General features: G+C 42.3%; 1 protein-coding gene across 11 annotated transcripts in view; it reads right to left on the minus strand.

The window, feature by feature from the left end:
• LOC129185897 (band 4.1-like protein 1) overlaps nt 1-12,393 on the minus strand; it is a 66,739-nt gene that overhangs the window by 10,677 nt on the left and 43,669 nt on the right. For 5 of the 11 annotated variants that reach the window (XM_054783533.1, XM_054783527.1, XM_054783525.1 and 2 more), the window contains exons 7-16: nt 11,393-11,611; nt 9,442-9,769; nt 7,660-7,757; nt 6,994-7,169; nt 6,655-6,887; nt 6,341-6,376; nt 5,780-5,824; nt 4,089-4,238; nt 2,754-2,840; nt 1,178-2,536 (exon numbers count right to left, since the gene is read on the minus strand). In XM_054783533.1, coding sequence (XP_054639508.1) covers nt 1,178-2,536; nt 2,754-2,840; nt 4,089-4,238; nt 5,780-5,824; nt 6,341-6,376; nt 6,655-6,887; nt 6,994-7,169; nt 7,660-7,757; nt 9,442-9,769; nt 11,393-11,611 — 2,731 coding nt within the window. The remainder of the gene's footprint in view (nt 1-1,177; nt 2,537-2,753; nt 2,841-4,088; nt 4,239-5,779; nt 5,825-6,340; nt 6,377-6,654; nt 6,888-6,993; nt 7,170-7,659; nt 7,758-9,441; nt 9,770-11,392; nt 11,612-12,393) is intronic. The other 6 variants (XM_054783532.1, XM_054783534.1, XM_054783526.1 and 3 more) reach the window with 5 other exon arrangements.

Here is a 12,393-nt window from a genome sequence, read left to right on the forward strand (position 1 = left end):
TAGTTCATTTTCACATTCTGGGCTGAAGTGTGGAGCAAACGTTTGTCAGCAACAAAAAGTATTCAATAGTAATAAAATACAACTGGCAAATTAACTGGTTGCACATCCGCGAGATTAAAAATTTACTCGCAATGTCTTAAAGTTTAGCCGCAAAATACCACCATTTAGTCGCCCTGAAATCTGAGCTGTGGGTCGATCTGCTGACTGCCTGCTGGGCTTTCAACAGAGGAACCACTATTAGCGTTTTATCGAGGTAAGGAGAAACATACTGTAGATGAATACCTCTCTGCAAAATAAAACATTTTTTTTCATCTTGATTCCATTTAATGTTATTCTTCAGTGAACTGTGCCATAACCAATTTAACACATCATTCAACTTGGTGGTTTTCTGTGACAAATTAATGAATAGCAATGATTTTTACCCCATCTTAGGCACATTTTTGTTTTCTGTTTGGGATGATATGCAAATAGAATGCAAATAATATGGTGATCCAGCTTGACAATGACATGGAAAATGAAAAACCCAGTAGAGCGATAAAATATGAGCCTTTTCTTCGACAGCGCAAACTTGAAAGACAAAATCCAAAGGTCGAACTGCCGCAAGTTACGCAAGACATTGGCACAGCTCGCAAGATTGAAGTATATCTTTCGAGACAGGAAGTACGAGGTCCACAAGCATTGTCTTGTTCAGTCTTTGGCTTTTTGGCGCGATTTTGTGATGCCACCACAGACAGGTACCGATGAGAAAAATGATAAAAGAACCAAAAATGGGACACAAGAAAATGGTTCAACTGTAGCTGAAAAAAATAAGGGTTGAGTAGTAAGGAAATACAATGACTGCAAACCAGAAAAATAACGAAAAATGGTCATGAAATAAAAGTTAAAACATGATGACAACAATGGTTTCCCTTGGGAATGTCCAAAATTCACAGCCGATGACGAACTGCACAGCTTTGGCAGGTAGGGTGCAATGTATGATGGGGGCAAATACAGTCATAGGTTTTAATGGGCTACCAAGATGGAGGTAAGGTATAATTCCAACTACTCTTCACACACTGTAAATATGGATGCAATGAAAGGCACTGAAAAAAGAGGAAAAATAAAAATGCCATGCAAGTCTGAAGCTCATGCGATGCTATAATTCCAATGACTGAGTAGCAGAGATGCCAACAGTTACCGAATGTCTCTTCTTGACTGCTTCCAGGCTCGGCTCTCTGACCACATTCCGGCTGTTGCGTAGTATGAGTCCCGATTCTCTGGCCTTCTGGGTTTTCACTGGTGGGGCTGGAGGTATCGTTTTGGGAAGTGATGAGTTCTTCGAGGCAAAGATGTGACTTTCTGAGGACTGATAGCTTTCATCCGAATGCTCTTGCTTAGTGATGCTCTCCATATCGGTTTCAAATGCTGGATGGAGCGTAGAGATGTCAGTCCAGTTGAGGTCTGAGGTTCCCTCTGGAGAGCCAACCGACCAGCGGTATTCTCTTCTTACACTGCGTGTTAGCTCAGCCTGTCCGGTCTTGTCCCTGTCATCCTTACATGCTATGCTCTTTGACCGCTCTGGCTTGAGAGGAACAATCCTGGTTATTTCTGACTGATGGCCGCCTGACAACCGGTGGAGAGACGTCCTCTGACGTCTGTCTCCCAGAAGACCTTCAATATCCTCTGCTCCAGAAGTACTTATCTTTCTCTCATGCGTCCTGACCTGTCGCAGTTTTACCTCTGCTAGCTCTTTATTGTCAATAAAGCCCTTTCCCCTTATCTTAATTACGCCCTCCCCTTTTACACTTGAAAATGAGATATCATGGTCTACTTTGCCTGGTCCATTTATTTCTGCTGGGCCAACCGGTTCTGGCTTCCTAAGTTGTTCTGCATCTTGATGGAAAACTTCCTGCCATTCTCCTGCCACTTTGTTCTCCTTGCTGTCTTCATAGGCCCTGAAGGCCTCACTCTTTTCTGGTTCCCGATTAACTTTCACCAACTCCATTGCTGCTGATTGACAATAATATCCTGTTTCAGATGGTTTTTCTGTATTATCATCTGAGTCCTCGTTTTCCTCTGCAGTAGAATCGCTTTCCCCTTTCCCAGAGACAAGCTCTGGAGGCATTCCTATGTTTAGGCTCTGGGGTCTCCTCTTTTTTCTCGGCTTTGAAGCCATATATTCCTTCATCTGGTGTGAGACCACGGACACATTGTCCTTTGGCACAGAGCTTGGGGCTTCAGATGGTTTTCTTGGAGATTTGTCTTGAGACAAGTCCGCATTTGCCAATAATTGAATCTCAAAACGACCTTTGCTAGTGGGCCACTGCTCAGAAAACATAGCTGCCTCTCTGGCTGATTTTGTTGATGGAAATTCATCAATGTGGCTTTTCATTTCTTTTCTGTCAGACCCTGTCACCTCAATATGCATCATCTTGGCATTGTGTATCACTTTTTCCTGTTGTTTTTTCTCCCAGGAGAAATCAGATGTGGGAGAGTTATTTTCTTTCACTTTCCAGTCATGGTGTTGTTTTTCAATCAATACCCACTCCTCAGAGCCCTACGTTGGTATAGATTAAACAAAGTTAGACATGCCCAGCATAACTGCAACACATTATCAAATCTCCATGATCAATGATATCTTGAGAAACATGCATTCAGATACAGGCCAAATGTCCCTCCGTAAGATCAGAGGTGGAGTGATTTTATCATAGTATTGTGATGTTATGAATGGTGACACATCATCACAAAAGAGGAAAATCTGAGAAATATTCAACCTCAGGTGAAGTCGCCAGATTCTTCTGGATGAACCCCTCAACAGACAGGCTGTTAATGGGGTCTGCTGCCACTGCTCGGCCCCCCAACTGGCCGGCAAGAGGAAGGTTGGAAGAGATGGAAGAGCAGCCATTAGTACTTTGGCTGGGTTGAAATATAATAAACCAGACTCATGCAAGAGAAAAATAATGCAAAAACATTACGTGCTAACAATTCTCAGGAAACCGAAACAACTTTGAAACGCAATCCTGAGTCCTGACACCTTCCATAACAACAACAAACCTAAATTACATTTAGTACTTTGCATATCTGAAACAAATAAACCATGACCAGGACTGTTTCATGCAACTCCATCAGATTTACGAGTTCCACTAAATCTCCTCGGTCTGTTTTCGACAGGAACGTTGCTCACTGCTCAACGTTGCCCAGCGCTCGCCCGCGGAATAACAACACACAAACTAGATTCCATTTTCTGCTGCAAAAAATGTTTGCTATTCTGCGGTGCTAAACTCATTGTCTAACAATCTGAAATCATTTTCTGGAAATAAATCAATAATGACAGCAATGCTGTCTTACTGCCCAAATCTGCTCTCAGCATGGTTCCGAAATAACATCAAAAGTCCTGATTTTTCATGGCAAAGATGAAACCTGTGGGGAACCAGTAAAGATAAATACAACTACTGAAAATGACAGGATTTTCTGCAGTTCTCAAGGTCATCTAAATAGTACACATCTCAAACACAAGTATAAACCACCACAAACAAGGTAACTTGCTCGCTGCTACTGGCCAAAGAACTCCACATTACAATGTCACATTTCAAGTCAAAAACCAATACAAAGTGTTCCAACACAGGCACGCTTGTCACTTTTGGATCAGCATTCATCAGTCACTGATGACTGAGGAATCGGGGCAGTTAGAAGTTGACGGCCTTGCTCAAGGACACTTGTCAAGTCAAGTACTTCTCAGATACTGTCCAGGTACTGTATCACAAAGTTAGTTCGTTGCTGTGAAATGTAATAGACTATATTGACAAAAGACTCCCACATCTTAATCATTCTATTTGTGTGTAAATTGGAGAAAAGGCCTGTCTTTACACCGTGTGACTTTGCCAATCAGATGTCTGCATGTGAACTGCATGCAGGCAGCCAAAATACATCTTGAATTATTCAAAAAATTGACAAGGATTTCTCAACAGACAGAAATATGGGCTGCCAGAGAGTGGCCAGACTGGAATATGAATACACTTTGACAGGAAAAAAGGATCACAGGTCACTGAATTTGAGATATTGACAGTGTGTCAACAATGGTGTTAAAAACACCCTTATTTCCAACTCACAGCTTTTTTATCCGGTGTGCCGGGTGGCGAGGTTGCTGACAGACGCTTCTCACGGCTCATCAGCTTGCTGTTGGGCTCCCTCAGGGCTCGTTTCAGCTCATTGATACTGGCTTGGTGCTTTAGCAAGACATCCTGCGACTTATCCAGAAACTGGAGGCATTATGTGGAGGGAGAAAGACAAAGAAGAGCAAAGGAGACAAGCCTACATCAGAAAGATGTAAAGGATGTTTGTGGACTGTGTCATGGCAGGATTTGCAATCGCAGTGTAGAGATTTGTGCGTGCACATAGACCTTATGACAGTCTCCAAGTATGTATGAAAATGACTGCTAGATAGTTCTATATTTGGTGTATATATTTGGAGTATATACACACACACACACGCTAACTGGCCAAAAAATGGTCACCACCTGGATTTAACTCAGCGAATTGGGTTAGGGTTGCTGCAACAGACCTACGAACATGTACGCATTTTTCGTACTTGGCACACATTTTACCCTTAAATACGCTTGTATGGTTCTCTGCACTCCAGGTATGCATTTTGTTTAGTTCAGTTTGTGCCTCTAAGCCTGTTCGCTCAGCGACACCTCTGGCTCGCGCTATTGCAGCATGCAACCTGTAGCGAGCGTCACCCGCCCACACCGCGCAGGTGTGGGAAACCAAACACAGACGTACCTGCTGTGTGTGAGAGTGATAGAAATTTTGCACCCTGCAAAACATGCCATGAAAAATATCTCACCAGGGTAGCATGCTAAAAAGCTTTAATTTAATACGGCATTTGAAGTATAATGGTGAGTTTTTGAGGCTTACGATGTGATCATCAGTCAAACGGCAGCTCATGTAGCCAACGCTGGACAGCACTCGCCCACATGTGCGTGACAGTCTGCAGTCTAAAACAAATAACCCGAAAAATAATTGAATTCCGTGCTCATTTTTTATGGCTGTTCGCACATAAAAAAAAAAAAACGCAGCGCAGAAAATAGAGTAAAAGGAATAATATAACACGACAAGGTCTGCTGATCTGCTGCAGTTGGTCAGGTCTAGGTTCAGCAATGGCATGTGCCCAAACAATGAGGTCAGCTGACTACCTGACTATACTGTATGGCCAGGTCATTCCATCAATGGATTCTTTCTTCTCTGATGGCACGAGCATATTCCAACATGACAGTGCCAGGCAGGATTCATCGAGTTCAAATTGTGAAAGAGTGGTTCGTTGTTTTGTGGGCTGGCCACCAGAGAGTCCAGACCTGAACCCCGTTAAGAGTCTTCGGGATTTGCTGGAGAATCAATACAATACAAGATCTTAGCAAAAAAAAAAAAAATGGATGCAACTATGGACAGAAACAACTCTGTGATGTTGCAGAAGCTTGTGGAAACAAGAGACATAATCAAAGCTCAAGGCGGTCCAATAAAATATTAGTATATGAGTTTTTTTGGCCAGGCAGTGTATATTGAGCAAACGTTGGTGATACAGTCCCCTTGTCAGAGATAGTACTCTTCTAATCACAAGCTAGTGAAAACTAGCAACAGAGCTCGAACCTACAAAGGTGTAAGTACCGTATATTGTGCTCACGGCTGACCAGTCTCTTTAATGTCTGTGTGGAAGTGGAAGCGTGCAAAGGTCGCATGCACACAAAACATAATGCGGCATTAAGACACAGGCAGCACAAGCGTTGCAGACAGGAATCTGTACCTCCTGTTTTTGCCGGGGAGTGGCGTCCTGCTCCAATTGACACAGCTGGGTTGGGGAAGGACAATGGACAAATATGATAGTTGAAAGAAGCGAAGAGTGCAGGGTCAGGAAATGCAGGAGGAAAGGAAAAAGGCAGGCAGATAGAAAGAAAGGCTAAATTAGGCCGTGTGTCACTTATGTTTGTGTTATAAAATGCATCCCAGGTGACATGCTATGGGGTAACACATATGGACAGCATATGTAAATCTAGTATTAAATTCCATAAATATATCCTGGGACAACAACAAAAACACTTTAGAGTGTCGGGAGGAAGGGAAGCAAGAGAGAAAACGTACACATACAGGCCAATTCAGTGCAAAATGGCCATCAGGTAAAGGCTACGAACAGGGGCACCATGAGAGGGGTTTGAGGGGTGGGGTGATAATGACAATTCTAAGGTCTCTGTATCAGAATTTGTTTTTGGTGGGGCTCCAAAGTGCTGTTTTTTACAAGACCCCAAATCACAGCACCCCAGGACACGAGCAGGCAGACAGGCAGAGACCACATCACCAGGCAATGTACCTCCTGTTTAATGCCCGCTGGTGATCCAGCCTCATCCTTTTGTCCAGCAGGGAAAAACAAGAAAACCCATGTTAGGGACAGAAGACTTGGCCTGAGTTAGAACTTTTCAGCATGAGGGGAACACTATAAAGTGGGATTTATTAGTGCTGCAGTAGAAACAGAAGTGAAAGGAGGGAGTTAGTAAATAGTAAATCCAGCAAAGCAAAGCCTGGCATTGCGCTGTGTCCTCGCTGCCCTGAGAAGTCATTTCAGTAGTGCATCAGCTGCTGTCTGTGAGGAAAATTCACAAAAAGTCAAAAGGAATTCTGGGGTACCATAATTTCTTTCTTCTTGCTCGGAGTAACATTTCCGTTCTGGTTTTCGTCCCTTTCAGTCTCCTGGCCCTGCTCCTGGTCCAAATCCTCCTCGTCTTGTTCCAAACTGGGCTCCAGCTCAGTCTCCTGCTCATCCACAGATGGGCTGTGGAGATGACGCTGTTCACTCACGCTGTGGTGGAAGAGGCCATCGTGATTCTCACACATGGCTGACACCGGCCGGGAGAACTCTGCTGGTAACGGGAGCAGAATTGTCTCAACAGTAAAAGCTGTATTGTGCAAGATAGTACAAGGCTTGCACCCAATACTTATCTAATGGGATCATGCAGTGGCGATTACCTCCATCCAAACTTCTAGAGAGCAGGTATCTTTTGCTGGTGGATCGTTCAAAGTGTGGAGCGGGCCTGTCTATGAGAGCACTGGCCTGTCTGGTTTGAGCCTGCGTTCTTCCACTGTATCGGAACTTTGAGCCCATTACCAAGAAGCCCTTGGGAGGAGGCTCTGGAGAAACCAACCTGTGAAGGCAGAAAGTTTATTCAAAAAACGTTTCTTTTAACGTCCCTTGCAAAAAGGCAGCAGAACAAAGGGGGCACTGGAGCTGGAAATCAAGTCAGTTTTCCCAGCGGATTTCAGCTCCTAAGCCAAACTATTTTAAACTGCACATTGTGTTTTATATTGAAAACTGCATATTCTTTAATTTCCTCTGTGGTTTAGACCAGTTGTGTTCATCAGGTACAGAATGCTAGTCAATTTATAATAAAAGAACTTCAGTGCTTAAAGATCCATTTGTAATCTCATTACCTTTTCCACAGTCTCCCTTTCATTAGCATACTTTAACATTACCGGTGCCTGGGGGACAACTAAAGACACTGCTGTCACATGACAATGCAGGACCGTGAAGGGTAAAAATGCACAAATGGAAACGCTTGGTTTGCCAGAAGAGTTGGATCAGCAACAATTATGGCAAACCAAGCTTTTCCAGGACAGACGAATATTTATTCTTACCGGAAGAAGGTGTGATGCTCAATGCAGACTTTCCACAGCCTTTTGGCAGCTCTGTGGTTGGGAAGCTTAAAACCAATAGTGCTTTCAAACTGCTCATACTAGAGGGGGGAGCAAACGGAACAAGGTGAGTGGAAGTTGAGCAGTAGTTGGGGTTCTTAAATAAAATTAGAGCTCTCAAATTATTAGAAAAAATAATGAAATGAATCACAGTTTTCAAAATAATTAATCATGATTAATCACCATTTGCAACTATGTGTGAAATATGTCCATTTTTACAGTATTTTATTAACTGACAAGATGCATGATTTGTATGTTAACAGCTCCGAATGAAAATTGCACTCAAGCTAAAAGATAGCACGCACGTCTATTTGCCTAACACTTGTCTCTCTAATAGTAGCAGAACATTTGAATCACACTTATACCCGTTTTATTACAAGACACGAGGAGCTGCATTCAAGGACACCAAGGAATTTAAGTAGTCACATGTTTTGAGTAAAGATGTATTTTCTTGGATTTCCAAGCACTCTTAAATGCAGCAAATTGCGTTACTGACAGATAGGAATATCCACTTGTCTTTCTGTTTATTTAGACCACACATATACGCGTAATAAACACGTTGTGATTTTCAGAGTGTCCATGAATGCACCTCGTTGTTGTCTACTGACAATGAGGAAGTGTCGTTTTGAGAAGGACTAGACACGTGTTTGTGGGTTGGGGACACACACACGATATGTATTTTATGTTCAGGTCAGAATAAAGTTCTAAAAGAGCATCAGACTGTGACGGTGTGGGGACACTACACTACGCCACCATCTGCCGTCATAACGGAGAGGTGTGGCTTGACATGATGCGCATGCCTTAATTACGCTAACAATTTGAACAGAATGGAATAAATTAGTTATTTTTGACAGCTAAAATACTAAAATATAATGAATTCCATCTTGACAAAGATAATAATGCTCCATTTTGATTGATAGTGTCAGATTATATTCACATGTCTTATTAGTTCAGTGTGCAGAAGTGTAAAAACATGCTAACTGCTTACTGTGTAGTGTTGTAATGGCTATTCTTTCTGTTTCACCTTTCTTCCTGGTCGGACCGCGTTGCGGTCAGAGAAGTAGTCAATGATCACACAATTGAAAAGGTTTTCAAATTGTATTAAAAAAATAAGAGCAATATATTTGGTTGTAGCGCTGGAGTCTATCGTCAATGAGAAAGTTCCAGGAAGAGCCTCAAATGAAGGCATACAAAGTCTGTTTAGTAGTTGCCTATTCAGCTGTTTTTGTTGTCATCGTTATATTTGTTCAAACTAATGTACCTTTAGTTCTACCAGGCATTGAAATGAACAAGAAACTGGAGAAAAATATTGATGTAAAATGATCCAAAAGGTGATGTATGTTGAGGCTTTGGGAGGGGGGTTTTCATGAGCGCAGCTGCCACAGCTCTCCTGAAGGGACTCTTTCTTTGGCCCAGTCACAGGCTCACTGTGCGGCTGTCACTTGATTGGCCGTGATGCAGGCAGCCTAACACAGTGATGCTCAGCAGGGAGGAAAATCAATAGCGCTGCCTTACAGAGGAGCAAATCAATTAGTAATTGGTGAATGATTTGATCATGAGCCATCTGCTCGGGACGTATGAAGACATGTTTTTGAAGTGACATGGTGACATGGAGCGCTGCTGTCAGACTACCCGAGTCACTGGAGCGGTGTTTTTGACACTGATAAATGCTATTCAACTAATATGCTAAGTGGAGTCCTTTTAATTATTCAGCAGGGGGTATACCTCTCCAGGTCGTATCTTAATGTAAAAGTTGCTCCTCTTGTAGGAGATCTTAAGGATCTTTGGCCAAGCAAAGCGGTTGATCCTCAGCCTATCACGGTACACCAGCAGGCCGTTGGCGCAGACACCCAACATAATGTCGATCCCTTCCGAATCCTGTAGCAGAAATGACACAGAAAAAGTCAAAAATGATTTTTGCACAACTGAAAAAAACCCCGCTGGTCTTTCTAAGTCAATGCAAACCTTAGCATGGTGCAGGTCCACCCCATACATGGACAACTTCTTTGCATTCTCCAGGAAGTTAATTTCAGCCTCTGCTGGAGTCATACCCCTGTGGGTAGAAACATCTGTCAACAACATACAGTCATCCCTCGTTTATTGCGGAAAGTGAATTTCCACAAAGTAAGAGTCCTTATTTATAAATGAAATATTTTCATAGTTAGAACATAGAAAACCTGTTTATGACCTTCTAGACATGAAATAACACCTGTAGTCATCTTACATTAAAAACATACAACATAAAGTGGCAAGAAATACCTCAATACTGAATAAATCAAAATAATAACTCCATACAATCTGCTGCTCTCTGGCATGAGCATATCTAACGTATTGTGTGGAGATGTAGTGTACACATCACTCACTAACTCTGCTACAAAACAGGTCAGTTAGGATGATCCATAATGCAAACCCTTTATTCCTAAAATCACAATTATTACAATTTGCTGATCTGGTAAACTTTCAAACAGCTAAAACTATGCATAAAGCAAACAATAACATGATAGCCAAAAACATAAAACAATTCTTCTCAACAAAAGAGAACTATGACCTCTTGGAAGCTAAATAGAAGCTAAAACACTTCTATGCACGGGCAACACTAAAACCCTTCAGCATTTCTGTGTGGAATTAAGTTGCGTAACGGGTTGAGTAAGGAACTCAATGCACTACAATGAGCGATTTCAAGAAACAGTACAAGGAAGAAGACACGTGAACCACTGTGCACGTACGATGCTGCGTCTAACCAGCCTTGCATTGACTGCAAACTCTTCATTTTTGGTGGGTACATTGTCTGTACTCACTGTGTCTGTCAACTATTTCATGTATTACCATCATTAAGTCGGTTGTGCGTGCAACTGGGGTGAAACGGATGAGCGGTAGGATGAAATAAGCTTTGCTACTCCTTCTTGGACGTGCGCAATTGTCAGTTGTGTTATTTGATGTTGTGTTGTGTTGTGTTATGTGATGTGCTCCAGTGCTATTTGTGTGCATGTTCAAGATGAATTAAACCATTTCCTTTACCTTTATAGTCTTATTACCCAATATTGTAGACATAATCATAGAAAATAAGACATAATATAAACTCACGTGTTCGCATTGGGAAACGTCCGGTTTCGTACTTCCTGCGGTGGCTATTGTCTCATCAGTGGAACGTAATGTAACATTACTGACACCTGGTGACAAGTGTAGAGTATTACATATCACAATGTGTTTGGCAATGTTTTCTGAATGCCTTATATTTGTATTTTAGTTCATTTAGCCATTTTTATGCTTGAAAATGCTTAATTTAGACCAAAAATAAGTAAAATTTGCTAAAATTTGCATATTTATTGACTAATAACAGTCAACCCCTAACCAGCAATGATTATGAATGAGGGTAAGTGAATAATGAAGTGAAGCTGCGACAGTCGAAGCGCGATGTGGCAAGGGACAGCTCTCCATGTTTGCAGTCTTCATTTATACATGTCTAATCTTGCACACGGGGAGAAGAACCTTCTTGGTGTCTTAAATGTACAGTTTTCAAAACTAAATCCTTAACTTTGTAAAAGAATGATGGCACGCCACTGTGATGAAGTATTTTGAAACATGAGAAACTCATTAAGAGATAAAAAAAAAGGAGATTACAGATTTATTGTTTGGTGGATAGAAATTAGATTGACACCAGCGTGTCGAGTTGTACTTGTAGCTTCGATGGAGCTCCATCACTCTCTCCTCCAGTTCGCGAGTTTGATTGGGTGCAAAATGGAAATCGCTGACATAGTCAGAGCCATGCTCGTCCTGATCATGGTCGCCGAGCTCCGCTTGAACCGTATAGGAACCCAGTAGGGCGTGGGTGACGAACGAGCACGGCAGTCGACCTGACAGCATGTCATCCCTCAGCTGCAGACATAGGTAGTATCTGTCACATGAAAAAAAGGGGAGGAGAGGAGAGCTTTGGAAGTCAAACAAGGCTGAGGCAAGGCAAGCTCCGGCACGCATTCAGCAGACTAAATCCCCGGCAGTTAGTAGCATTCCAGGTCTAATCCTTAAAAAGGAGAGAGAGATTTGGTTTGCTTTGACATGAGGCCAAATATATCATGTAAATTGTTACAGTACTTCTATTTGAAGAAAAATATTGAGGAAAATTAAAAATGGCAAGCAATCGGCAGAACTGACATGCACTTTCTCCTTGAATGAACATTGGTAGCACATCTCCAGGAGCCCCAACAGTCTATGCGGTTTGCTGGTATGTGCCTTATACTCTACCTGGTATGTGCCTTATACTCTACCTGGTATGTGCCTTCTACTCTACCTGGTATGTGCCTTCTACTCTACCTGGTATGTGCCTTATACTCTACCTGGTATGTGCCTTCTACTCTACCTGGTATGTGCCTTCTACTCTACCTGGTATGTGCCTTATACTCTACCTGGTATGTGCTTTATACTCTACCTGGTATGTGCCTTCTACTCTACCTGGTATGTGCCTTCTACTCTACCTGGTATGTGCCTTATACTCTACCTGGTATGTGCCTTCTACTCTACCTGGTATGTGCCTTCTACTCTACCTGGTATGTGCCTTATACTCTACCTGGTATGTGCTTTATACTCTACCTGGTATGTGCTTTATACTCTACCTGGTATGTGCTTTATACTCTACCTGGTATGTGCCTTCTACTCTACCTGGTATGTGCCTTCTACTCT

Source organism: Dunckerocampus dactyliophorus, chromosome 8 (assembly GCF_027744805.1).
Source record: "Dunckerocampus dactyliophorus isolate RoL2022-P2 chromosome 8, RoL_Ddac_1.1, whole genome shotgun sequence".
NCBI classification, from domain to species: domain Eukaryota; kingdom Metazoa; phylum Chordata; class Actinopteri; order Syngnathiformes; family Syngnathidae; genus Dunckerocampus; species Dunckerocampus dactyliophorus.